Consider the following 14036-nt stretch of genomic DNA (forward strand, 5'->3'; position numbering starts at 1 on the left):
GAGCAGTGAGGTTAAATGGAAAGGCATCTACAACTGCTCACGGTCTTTTTTTTCCCCCCAGATACAGCACTTATAATTTAAATCAACAGGCAATAAATATATGATGCCCTTCAACCCTACAACTGAATCACACAGGACAATTACACTGTATTACAAATTTACAATACAAAAATAACCTGATAAGAAATGTGTAACCAGTCCACATTTCACATTCATTCCTATCCTTGACCTCGTGAATTTTTCTTAAAGTCGATGACCCCAGCGGTCTACTGCGTCCAGTCCATGTCTTCAATTAACAGCAATCTGCATCCCTTCACTCATGAGGAATGGGATGTGAAGTTCTCACAAAATAACAGTTTATTTATTGTGAAAAACAGTTCTGGTCCTCTACGCTGTGGTCTAAGACATGTTTGGTGCCACAGCATGGTGGACAGTATGACGGGCACAACTTGTTCTTGGCCCTGCTCATTGGAGGCTTTATCTTAATCCTGCTATCAAAAGATATGATAATCACAAGATTTGTTTTCCATTTTGGGATACTGGAATGGAGGAAGGAAGCAGTTTCTTTCAAGGTGGCATTTGAGAGCAGGCTGCACAGATGTGCAGATGCAGGAACTGTTTGGGACAATGATAGTGGTTTTTCAACTGTAATTATATATATTTTTTAAGTGTGCTGGAATAATTCTGCAAGTCAGGCAGCATCCCTGGAAAACAAGGAGAGGCGGCGTTTCTAGGTCGGGACAGTCTTCAGACTGATTGTGCCTGAGCGTTGCCTATCCATGTTCTCCAGTGATGCTGCCTGACTCTCTCCGAGTTACTCCAGCACTGTGTGTTTCTTATTGTTAAATCAGTTCCTTATGTCTCCAGTTTAATTTATAACCTAGTTATATCAGGCCAACATTTGTTATGATAAAGGTCTTCATCTGCAATGTTAACTTTGTTTCTCTTTATAGATGTTGCCTGACCTGCTGAGTATCTCCACCATTTTCTGATTTTATCCCAGATTTCCTCAACCTGAAGTTTTTATTTTATTTTAACAATGATATGATCTTTCTTCAATTATATTAAAAATAAAAACAATGTTTTGAATACCCTGAGGTACTCCAGTCATTCTTTCAATCATAATGTTTCTTTGGGCCGCTCGTGACCAGTACATTAACCAAAATCCATTGGAGACTTTGTGTCAGTATTTTGTGTAAAAAGTCATCAATTTAGGTTTGTACGGTTAAACATGATAATCAAGGTGGTGCTGTCCAGGATGTACTATTCCTCCAGAAATTGTGCAAAAACAATGATTTGCTGTTTGGTTTCTATAAATATAATATAGTAAGGAGCATGAAATCCCAATACTTGCATGGTAAATGGTAAATATACATAAACCTAGCTACAAAAATGTCAGCGCATGTCTATTTCAGCATTTGTGTGCATTTTACTGCCAGATGCCCCGATGAGCAAAATCACAGGCGAAAATATAATTGGTGAAAATATTATAAATATTCCTCTTTTCACTTTTATTCCCCAGGGAGGCTTCCACATTCTTTGGATCTCTAACTTTTATTAACTAGCATCACAAAAACCCAAACATTAAATAGGCAGGAGTAATGTAATAGGAGCAGGGAGGTTCTACTGCAGTTGTACAGGGTCTTGGTGAGACCACACCTGGAGTATTGCGTACAGTTTTGGTCTCCAAATCTGAGGAAGGACATTATTGACATAGAGGGAGTGCAGAGAAGGTTCACCAGACTGATTCCTGGGATGTCAGGATTGTCTTATGAAGAAAGACTGGATAGACTTGGTTTATACTCTCTAGAATTTAGGAGATTGAGAGGGGATCTTATAGAAACTTATAAAATTCTTAAGGGGTTGGACAGGCTAGATGCAGGAAGATTGCTCCCGATGTTGGGGAAGTCCAGGACAAGGGGTCACAGTTCAAGGATAAGGGGGAAATTCTTTAAAACCGAGATGAGAAGAACTTTTTTCACACAGGGAGTGGTGAATCTCTGGAACTCTCTGCCACAGAGGGTAGTCGAGGCCAGTTCATTGGCTATATTTAAGAGGGAGTTAGATGTGGCCCTTGTGGCTAAGGGGATCAGAGGGTATGGAGAGAAGGCAGGTACGGGATACTGAGTTGGATGATCAGCCATGATCATATTGAATGGCGGTGCAGGCTCGAAGGGCCGAATGGCCTACTCCTGCACCTAATTTCTATGTTTCTATGTAATGATCAACCACAGCCATTCAATAGCCAGCTGCTGTACATTCTGACTGATTAGCTTCTTTAAATTTATGCATCATATGAAGGTGGTGAAGGTTAGTGTTTCAGTGATAAAGAGGCCTAGTTTATGCAAGTGTTTAAGAAAGAACTGCAGATGCTGGAAAAATCGAAGGTAGACAAAAAATGCTGGAGAAACTCAGCGGGTAAGGCAACATCTATGGAGAGAAGGAATTGGCAAAGTTTCGGGTCGAGACCCTTCTTCAGACTGATATCGGGGGAGGGCGGGAAAAAGAAAGGAAGTAGGCGGAGACAGTAGGAAGTGGGAGAACTGGGAAGGGGGAGGGGAAGGAGGGAGAAAGCAGGGGCTATCTGAAATTAGAGAAGTCAATGTAAACTACCCAAGCGAAATATGAGGTGCTGTTCCTCCTATTTGCTCTGGGCCTCACTCTGGCAATGGAGGAGGCCCAGGACAGAAAGGTCAGAGTGGGAATGGGAGGGAGAGTTGAAGTGCTGAGCAACCGGTCGATCAGGTTGGTTAAGACGGACTGATCGGAGGAGTTCAGCGAAGCGATCGCCGAGCCTGCGCTTGGTCTCGCCGATGTAGAGAAGTTGACACCTGGAATAGCGGATGCAGTAGATGAGGTTGGAGGAGGTGCAGGTGAACCTCTGCCTCACCTGGAAAGACTGATTTGGTCCTTAGATGGAGTCGAGGGGGGAGGTAAAGCAGGGGAAAGTACCCGGGGAGGGGGTGGTTTGGGTGGGAAGGGACGAATTGACCAGGGTGGAAACGGTCTCTGTGGAAAGCAGAAAGGGGAGGAGATGGGAAGATGTTGCCAGTATTGGGATCCAGTTGGAGGTGGTAAAAATGTCGGAGGATTATATGTTGTATGCAACGGCTGATGAGGTGGAAGGTGAGGACAAGGGGGACTCTGTCCTTGTTACGAATAGGGGGAGGGGGAGTAAGAGCGGAACTGGGGGATATAGAGGAGACCCTGGTGAGAGCCTCATCCGTAATGGAAGAGTGGAACCCCTGTTCCCTAAAGAAGGAGGACATCTCCGATGCCCTAGTATGGAACACCTCATCCTGGACGCAGATGTGGCGTAGACGGAGGACATTTACAAGGACATTTTTCTACTTAGCATAGCTTATATGGTTATTCCAATACTATAGTACACTTTTCCATATTTCACAATGGTAAGATTTTCATTTTTGGTCAGGGGGAAAGTAATTTTTAAATTCAAAGTTATCTTACTTGATTAATAATATGGCAAATGTAAGTTTAATTTGAGCTGCTTTAAGCTACTGGGAGATGAGGACAGATCCCACTTCATCTCTCTCCACAACCACACCTCTGCTACAGCCACAGTCACTCAAGGCGTTCCCCAAGGCTCCGTACTCGGCCCCCTCCTCTTCATCATCTACATCCTCCCCCTTGGTCAGATACTCCGCCACTTCAATCTGGACTTCCACTGTTACGCTGATGACACCCAGATCTACCTTGGCACCAAATCCCCCCACAAACCCCCCCTCTCCCATATCAACTCCTGTTTGTCAGCTATAAAAACCTGGATGCAACATAATTTCCTCAAACTCAACAGCGATAAGACAGAATTCTCCCTTGAGCCTCACATCCGCCATGTCATTAAAACCTTCTTCTTTCATCTCCGCAACATCGCCAAATTCAGACCCTCTCTCACACCGCCCGCTGCTGAAAGACTCATCCATGCCTTCATCTCCTCCCGACTGGACTATTGCAACTCACTTCTCCTTGGCATCAGCTCCACCTACATCAACCGACTCCAACTGGTCCAGAACGCAGCCGCCCGACTCATCACCCATACCAAATCCTGGCATCACATCACTCCAGTCCTCAAACAACTTCACTGGCTTCCCATCTCCCACCGGATCACCTACAAAATCCTGATCCTCACCTACAAAGCCCTCCACCATCTGGCCCCCCCCATATCTCATTGACCTCCTCTCCCCCTACCAACCCTCATGGTCCCTCAGATCCACATCAGCCGGTCTCCTCTCCATCCACAAGTCCAACCTCCGCAGTTTTGGGGACAGAGCCTTCTCCAGGGCAGCTCCCAGGCTCTGGAACTCCCTCCCCCAACTGATCCACAATTCCGTGTCCCTCACCATCTTCCAGTCCCGCCTCAAGACCCATCTCTTCACCTCTGCCTATCCTTAGCCCCACGTCCCCGACCCTTTTCATCTGTGCATTAATTGCCTCATACTGTGTTTTGTATTGAATTCTGTCTTTACTTTGTGTACTAGTCATGTCTCTACTATTTATTTCATTCCCCTTACATGTTTTTCCTCTACCTGCTCAATTTTTGTAAGGTGTCCTTGAGACTCTTGAAAGGCGCCCATAAATAAAATGTATTATAATTATTATCATGAATCTTGGACGCTGGAGCTAAGCTCATTATGTCAAGAACAATAAACCATTTTTTAATTAACGGTATTTGCATGACCTCAGACACAGTGCCATAGACTGGGTAGAATGCAGCCAGTGCTTACAATTCCCAACATGAATGTAGGATCCCAGTCATTTTGTCAGGCTGGAAGCCCTACACAGATGGCAAGTGATTTTCCTCAAAGACAAAGTAATAAAAGAACAAAATAAAACCCACACAGGATGATATAGGTTACTTGTGTGCACCTGCCAGTATTTGAACTGACAAGAGCAGGTTAGAGCAAGCTTACCCCTGTAGAACCAAGGAACTGCAAATGCTGGTTTACATAAAAAGGACACAAAGTGCTGGAGTAATTCAGCGGGCCAGGCAACATCTCTGGAGAACATGGATAGGTGGTGTTTCAGGTTCATGACCCTTCATCATACCTCTTTTAGTCACATTTTGAAATAAAACACATTTATTCCACTCTTCTAATTTGCAAAAGGCAAGTTATGCTCAATAGGATAAGATCTTCTAAATTTGGAGGTCAAGTTCCAAAGTGCCTAAACGTTACCAAATTCTTCCAGATAAAACAGATGTTAATTCATCTTGACAGCAACTATAAAGATGGCCAAGTATTATGGGAATAAAGAACAGCCACCTGCTTTCAGTATACTTGAGAACAGGGCGATGCAGATGAAAGAGTTTAAGTTAATTCTACTGTAAACCCGCTTTCAGTAAACACTGAAAAGTTACTGATTTCCCCAGATTAAATTTCGAGAAGATGAAGGGACAGTTTTACCTTCGAATACATTTGGCTTTTAATGAAGCCTTTCGTTCCAGCCAGTCATCCATCTGAGGGCTTGACAGGGCAGTTGGCTTGTTGTGATCAATACTGACATTGTCTTTACCATTTTTCCACAGTTCATAGCGATCAGGCTGAAGGAACTGCACAAATACATCCATTGATATCTTTACCATGTCCTTCCTGCAGCTGCACTGTAAACATGAGAGGGTGGGAAGAGAAGAGGAGATAGACAAACAGATTAAGTATACAAAGCATATGCTAGTCATAAATATGTCTTTCAGTGTATGAAAATATACCCAATTGCTTATAAAAAGCCTTTATTAATCATGTAAATTTTAATTATGTCTAATACATTATATAAAATGTAGAACGTGTTGGGAAATTTCTATGCAGCTGCATATAAAACGTTAAAAAGAATTTTAAGACACAGTTACAATTCACCTGGAAATCAGCCAGGGTTTGGACATCAAAGAAGGAATCCCAAGCACAGAGTCACGGTGAAAACAAATGGAGATAGCGCACAACTATAATGGTGCTGAAGACTGATCCAAGAGAAAAATCTCAGGAGCAGGAAACAGGACAGCACAATTGAAGATACTCATGTACCAGCCCCTCGATGCCCAGATAAAAGCACTGCTTCCTACTTGTTACCTATTTCAGTTCTTTGTCTGGCTGTATAGTTACTGCATCTGCATGTCCAATATATCACAACATGCCTTGTAAAATAAACATTTGTCATCTAGAAACACCCGTGTTGTCACAGCAACATTTGACTGCAATTGGATTTCTGGCGATTTTCAGAATTTCATTCAAATACTATAGATGTTTATTGTCCATCTCTTATTGCCCTTGAGAATATGGAGAGAAGCCAATTCAATTCATGTGGTTAAGATATGTAGCCCTCGTGCTGTTACTAGTGTTACAGGATAGTCTCAGTGACAGTTAGATAATATTTACAACATTAACAATGTGCTGTTAGTCAAGGAAATCAATAGGATGCCAGTCAAAAGATTATTTTGACATGGACGATGAGTTTCTTGAACTTTATTTGAGCTGCACTCATCAGGCAAGTGAAAAGAATTCCATCACAATCTTGTGCTTTGTTGATCTTGGAAAGGCTTTTGTCACAAAACATTCGGCCTCTGAAAAGCTCTTCTTGACAACTTTATGCATCTTGTCTAATTAATTTTCTGATCAATAGTACCCAAATGTTAGTTTCAAATGCTTCAGCTTGTATCTGCAACTGTGCATTCAGAACGGTGATTACTTAAAGCCTTTTTGTTTAGCTTTCCACAACCAGTGGATGTGGATGTGGCAGGATTAAACTGTTCTGTTCTGATCTATTGGTTTATGAGACGGTTGTCATGTTTCAATTGCTGAGATGCACTCATTGCTTGGTGCTGTCGTGCTGCATGTTGCTTCCACTTTTAGCATACAGAGCCATAATTTCTCTAGGCTGATACCTTATATATAAGATAGACACAAAGTGCTGGAGTAACTCAGCAGGTCAGGCAGCATCTCTGGATAAAAGGATGGGTTACATTTCAGGTCTGAAGACGGGTCCTGACCTGAAACATCACCCATCCTTTTTCTCCAAAGATGCTGCCTGCTTGCTGAGTTACCCCAGCACTTTGTGTCTATTTTTGATATGAACCAGCATCTGCAGTTCCTTGTTTCTACCTCATTTTATAAGTATTGTTCTGGCAGGCTCATTGACAAGCTTGGTCCCAGGGTTATAAATGTCCAATTTATATACACCCAGAACATATGAACAGTTTTGGGAATATGACAAGATGGATTTTTTGGCTACTGTGGGGCTGTAGGCATATTTTCTTCCCTTTTCCCACCTCTTTTCTGAGCCTGAACAACTGGAGACTGGGTCAAACCAAGCAGAGCTGAGCGCACTTAGCGGACTCATTTGCTCACTCCCTAGGTCAGCGAGGCCAGCTTGCAACCATTCATCCTGCACCTGCTCGCTCTCCCATCACAGCTGTGTCTGTGATCCTCTCCCATACACCATTTTCACAGTGATGGAACATACTGTAATGTGAGGTCTGCTTATATTAATAGAGTGATGGATAAGTCAAATAAGTGGTTATAGTGGGAAAAACATTTCAATCTTGATGATCGACAGTCAAATAACTTGGTAATGTTCAAGTCTGAACTTATGATCTGTTTTGAATATAATCCCATTTGCATTGAGGTACTAGACTCAGTGTCGAACCGGTTCTCCCCCTTGTAGCCACAAGTTAGGAATGGCAATTTACAACCATAACCAGGGCTCTCACTTAACATTTTTTGCACTGTTGCCAGCCGGGCAACCTAGGCAGCTTTTTAGGCTGCCAAATGACAGTTTAGGTGGTCATTTAAGACGGCTTGCATGACGCGTGCGATAATGTGCTCGGACGAAGTGCGTAGTTACCAGTTGGAATTATGCTCAATGAAGCATTCACACATTATTTCTGCTTCAAATAAAGTCACAGACTAAACATATTCACCAATCAAGACATGATATATACCACAATGACATGCAGCAAAATTATAATACAGTATCTCAACTCTTTTTACATGTTGCCATGAATGCAATTTCTATTATTTCTTTCCACTTCCAAACAAAAATGTGGTTGGATTATTCAGCGTATGAACAACCTGTGTCAATAAATCCTGGACCATGGTAACATATATGCTTAACCATGCACACTACAGATTGATGCAAGCATGTTTTCTGTGAAGGACCGAAAATTATCATGGGTCTTTTCCTCTTGAACCTTCAATCATCAATCTCTGTTCTGCCCAGTCACAGCAAGGTGAGTGGATAAAGAATTGAATCAATCTGTTTGACACCTTTGAAGGTAGACACAGTAACAACATCAAGAGGGGAAAAATAGATACATAATATATCCCTTCTACTCTAGGATGTTGTAATTTAAAAAGAAATAAAGAGAATGGATGTGTGCTTTGATTTTCTTTTTCTTGTAAAATACTTGTTACTGTATTATCATTATTATTATTATTACCTGACCAGTCCTATACCATACATTTGAATGTACATAGTACCTCTTTTACTCTGTACCCACTAAGAAGATGAATCATGGAAGTAGGTGACTATATTGAATCAATCATGGAACTTGGCAAATGAGATTGCCCAAGTTCGTGAGAACTTGTGTAACTTTTCTGCTTGATATTTAAGCCATCTCCTGAAAAGCAAAGTAAAGATAAAGCTGTTCAACTACATGTAAAGTCACTTTAATTGTCATCTGAGTCACTCTCGAGCAGAGCATCCTCCTCATCAGACTTGTCACTGTCAGGGTGAGGTCCCGAGGCAGATGCTGCAGCTGGGTCTTCTCCCGTGTCAGGCCTCCTTGCCCTCATCCCTCCTGCATGCCACAAGCTGATGGCTGGCCGGGGATCAAGGTCCTTGATGTTACTGGCCTGCAGTATGATGAGGAGCTGGTCCGTCACCTGGTCGTCCTGGAGGGAACTTCTGATGGTGATCTTCAGCTGCTTCAGCCGGCTGAAGCCTCGCTCATCCTCAGCTGAATTGCCGGTATGGTAAGGACGCGGTCAAGGAGAGAGCAGATGTTAGGTAGCTCTTCTGGTGTGGGACTTCAGGAACACCATGCTGTATCACAACAACCCTTTCAGCAACATGGCTGTTACTTGGCACTACACTGGAGCATTAGGGGGAGCTACAATGCCCAAATTTCGGGGTGGGTTTCTGATGAAACAGTGGGGGAGAACTGGTAAGCGAGAGACAGAGACAGTGAGAGACAGAAAGAGCAGAGGCAGAGACAGAGAGAGACAGAGATGGATGCAGAGACAGAGACGGATAGAAAGACAGGGAGAGAGACGGGTACATGGATAGATCAGGTTTGGAGGGATATGGACCAAACGCAGGCAGGTGGCTTTGCAGTTTCTCTCCCCCTCCCGTGGGGTGAGGGATTTAAGGGCCTTTCCCAATTGGGCGACATTTTCGACGACAGCCTGAAAAGAGGTTGTCGCGTCGTGGTCGGGTCGTGACGCATGTAGTGACGCGCGGTGTCTCCCAGTTGCCCCAGGATTTTGGAATGTTCAAAATCCAGGGGCGACATTTGGGTATCTCATCATATCGTGCGCCCTGTCACACTGACGTATGCTGTCCTAAGGCCGGTTAGGGTCCACAGATTGGCTGTAAAATATTCTTCCTTCGATGCATGGATTTTAAACATTAATATATTAAAATTAATACAATAAAATCAATCATGCAAATGAAAACATGTCTGAATCGTTCAGTTTTATTTTGTATTGGTCCGCTTCCAGATCTAAATCACTGTCTCTATCTTTTCACAGGGATGGATTCAGTGAGTGTAGACTGAACTCCTCTCTCCCTTCCACCCCCTCTTATCCCCTCCCACCCCATCCCTCCTACCCTTCCCCTCTTCCCCCCCCCCACCTTCTTCCCTTCCCCCCTCTCCCTCGCTTCTCCCATTTTCCAACCCCCCCCCTCCCACTTTCCCCAACGCCTCCCATTTGTGGACCCAGCCTGTGACAGCTAGATCCCACTAATAGTGCTGCACAAAGTCTACTCCATATCATCTGCTTTAATAACATTGACTAAGGGATAAATGCAGACTTTGGGAACAATACTCCCCCCTGCCCCCTCGCCTTGCTTCAAAATGGGTGGTGGGTATTTAGACTCAGTGGCCGGAGCAGGTGGGTGGCACTGGTACATTGAGAACATTGCCTGTATGCAGTTGAAAAGCCCGCTGCCTCTGGGGGTTTGGAGAGACCATCGGAAGAGAGATCTGCCTCTGGGACAACTCGTGACAAACAGTTTAGTGCAGAATATTGGGGTTCGAGTCCAACCCCTGGGGCCTCTGTATCACATTTAGCTAAGAGATACAGTGCCCTTAGGCCCACCGAGTCCACGCCGACCCGCACACTATCCCACACATGCAAGGAACATTTATAAATGCCAAGCCTATCAACCTAGAGTTAGGGTGAGGGTTACCTCCCGCACTCCAAAGGTTTGTATAAATTGTCCCTAGCGTGTGTGGGATAGTGTGCGGGGGATCGCTGGTCACAGGCTGGGTCCACAAATGGGGTCGTCGGGGAAAGTGGGGGGGGGGGGGGGGACGGTGGGAGAAGGGAGGGAGAGGAGGAGAAGGGGATGTGAGGGGAGTGGGGGGGAGATTGGAGAAGGGAAGGAGAGCTCACATTTATCCACATTATACTGCATCTGCCATACATCAGCTCACTCACCCAACCCGTCCAAGTCACCCTGCATCCTCATAGCATCCTCTTCACAGTTCACACTGCCACTCAGCTTTGTGTCATCTGCAAATTTGCTAATGTTACTTTTAATTCCTTCATCTAAATCTTTAACGTATATTGTAAATAGCTTCGTAAATAGGTTTGTATATTAATTGGCTTGGAAGAAATGTCAATTGTCCCCAGTGTGTGTAGGATAGTGTTAATGCGATGGCATTGCATGTTGGTACGGATTCAGTAGGCTGTGGGGCCTGTTTCCGCGCTGTATCTCCACACTAAACTAAACTAGACTGTAATAGGCCATTGCTTGGCTAAATTTGTGGGGTAATCCTCTATTGCAGCACATACCCATGACTGAATGTATTGTTGTAGGTAACAGATGCCGGTGGAAATGGGGGAGGGAGAGAGTAAAGGACAGATTCTGCCCTTTGTTGTGCACAGTGATGACGGGTTTGTACAACAAATGCCTTTAAAGGGGATTAATGAAGTAGATAATTAGAACTGAACAGTTAGCTTCAAGGTCACCGTGAACAATATTTCAGTTTTATTTAATTACATGAATTTAAATTCAGTGGCTCACTGGAGACTCTTAATCCAGGCCTCCAGATACCAAGCCCAATAACATATTCACGAGTCGCCCCTCCCCAATAATAAAAGAGAGATAATAAATGTGCTTAGACAAGATATTAGAGGAGTAGGCAGTAGATTAATTCCTGAGAATTTATTCAAATTAACTTTGTAGGGTGTAAATGTCACAGCTGGACAAAACTCCAATCGCTGGTTTTATAAACTGCATATTTTGCCGATTAGTAAGGTATTTCCCAGCCTCAGCAGGTATTTCCCATTCTTCCTTCACCCGAGCTCACGACAAGTCATATTTCTCTAGCGCATTGTGTAAAAGGAGCAACCACAGGAAACACTGGAGATACTCAGCAGCTCAGGCACCATCGTGGAGACAGAAATAAAGTTAACATTAACTGTCTCTTCACAGATGCTGCTTGACATGTAAAGTGTTGCCATCTTTTTCTGTTTTTATTTCAGCATCAGCAATTGGATCAGCTTTGGATCAATTCAAAAAGAAAACCTCAGATGGGTGCAAATTTCTCTGCAATTTGTACAAAACTTTCAAACTTCGCAATATATTCCACGCAAATCAAATAAATCACCAGAATTATTAAAACCAAAATGGGAGCTAAATCCTGGAACTCCCTGCTCACAGAACTGTAAGAGTACATTCACCGGAAGGACTGTAACCGTTCAAGAAGGCAACCCTCCTTTAAATATATATCAAGTTATGCAGGATCAGTGAGGTGATACTAATTAATTGCAGCTACGTGTCTTCGAATTCCACATCAAATGTATGTGGCCAAAGTACTATGCTAAAATAGTTACCAACATCTGTGCAAACCTAAGTCTTATCAGAATAGGAGAGTGTAGGGCCTGTCCCACTGTACGAGGTGATTCAAGAGTTCTCCCGAGTTTCCCGATTCGAACTCGGAGAATTACGGTAATAGCCGCTCGTAGGTACTCGGGGCTCTCGTGGACATTTTTCACCATGTTGAAAAAACTTCACGAGCTTACTGCGTTTCCCGAGTACCTGCCGTTAGCGTCACGAGCCGCTAAGAGACGTCCCGAGCTCTGGCGTACCCGCTACGGACATTCTACGTACTTATCACGAGTTTGATTTTTTTTTAAACTTGGGAGAGCTCATGGGTAAACTCGTATAGTGGGAGAGGCCCTTGAGGCAGCGTTGAACAACGTCAGGTGGAAAACTCAATAGCTGTTTAGAGCTTTCAATTGTTTGTAGAAGGAAATAAAAAATGCACAAAATAAAATCCAGTAAAGGGAGCTGCAAACCCCATGACTTATTCGCATACTAGAAAGGGAACCTCCAAAACCTCCAACGCGTTTTTCAATCACTCTCAACTTCTGTTAGAGGACAAATCCAATAACAAAGAACACACATCAATTGGACCTCATTTTATTTGCTCCAGACTCTCTGAAATATTTATGCTGTATGATCTCAGTCTGTATAACTCCATCGTGTATGTTCTGCTTAGGCGCCTGTAAGATCATTCTTTAGTTTATGAAGTGCATTGTGTGCCATATGTTCAATTACCAAGAACAGGGTTTGGAAATTACCAGACAAGCAAATCAAACCCTTCGTACACACAAACATCCAAAATTATTTGGTGGCACAATTACAGTGCCCTCCATAATGTTTGGGACAAAGACCCACCATTTATTTATTTGCCTCTGTACTCCACAATTTGAGATTTGTAATGGGAAAAAAATCACATGTGGTTAAAGTGCACATTGTCAGATTTTAACAAAGGCCATTTTTATACATTTTGGTTTCACCATGTAGAAATTACAGCAGTGTTTATACATAGTCCCCCCATTTCAGGGCACCATAATGATTGGGACACATGGCTTCACAGGTCTTGGTAATTGCTCAGGTGTGTATGCAGGTATAAGAGAGCTCTCAGCACCTAGTCTTTCCTCCAGAAGAAGTGGCAAAGTACTAAATGAGTACTTCACATCGGTATTCACCAAGAAGGACAACATGGAGGATAGCAAGGTCAGGGAGGGGCATGCTGATACTCTTGAGCATTTTGATATCGAAAAGAAGAGTGTTGGGTACCCGAAGTCCAGATGGGGTTTAACCCAGGTTATTGAAAGAGGAAAGAGAAGAGATTACTAGGGACTTGACATCCTCTTTGAACACGAGTACTGGAGAACAGCCAATGTTGGTTAAGGGCAATAGAGACAAACAAGGAAATGATTGAAGATTCTTAAGGAATAGGTTGTACTCACACCAGGAAAATCAGAGACTTGTTAGGGATAGTCAGCATGCCTTTAACGTGATAATGGTCATGTCATCTAAACTTGATTCCATTTTTTTTGAGATAACAAAGATGATTAATGAGGGTAGGGGAGTATATACTGTATATTTAGACTTTAGTAAAGTTTTTGACAAAGTTCATGGTAGACTAATCGAGGTGATTAAGCTACAGGGTATTCATGGAGACTTCCTAGATTGGATTCCAAAAGGGTAGTTGTGGAGGGGTATTATTCTAACTGCAGGTCTCTGATCAGTGTTTTTTATACATAAAGATTTGGATGAAATTGTAGGTGGTTTAATTACTAAAATTTGAAGACAACGGAAAAATTGAAGCTTTAGACATTGAGAAATATTGTTAAAGGCTTCAGCAAGAAATAGACTAGTAGAATAGACCAATAGAATAGACTAGTTGGAAATATGCGCGGAGAAATGGAAGATGGCATTTAATTTCAAAAAGTGAAATGTTGCAGTTTGGGAATCTAAATAAGAGAAAAGAAGGGGGGGGGGAAAGAAGG

The 14036-nt window shown here is 43.1% G+C and overlaps 1 protein-coding gene across 5 annotated transcripts in view; it reads right to left on the reverse strand.

The window, feature by feature from the left end:
* kdm4b (lysine demethylase 4B) overlaps positions 1-14036 on the reverse strand; it is a 292435-nt gene that overhangs the window by 89591 nt on the left and 188808 nt on the right. For all 5 annotated transcript variants that reach the window (XM_033046656.1, XM_033046657.1, XM_033046658.1 and 2 more), the window contains one exon: positions 5421-5617. In XM_033046656.1, the coding sequence (XP_032902547.1) occupies positions 5421-5617 (197 nt within the window). The remainder of the gene's footprint in view (positions 1-5420; positions 5618-14036) is intronic.

This window comes from Amblyraja radiata, chromosome 29, assembly GCF_010909765.2.
Source record: "Amblyraja radiata isolate CabotCenter1 chromosome 29, sAmbRad1.1.pri, whole genome shotgun sequence".
NCBI classification, from domain to species: domain Eukaryota; kingdom Metazoa; phylum Chordata; class Chondrichthyes; order Rajiformes; family Rajidae; genus Amblyraja; species Amblyraja radiata.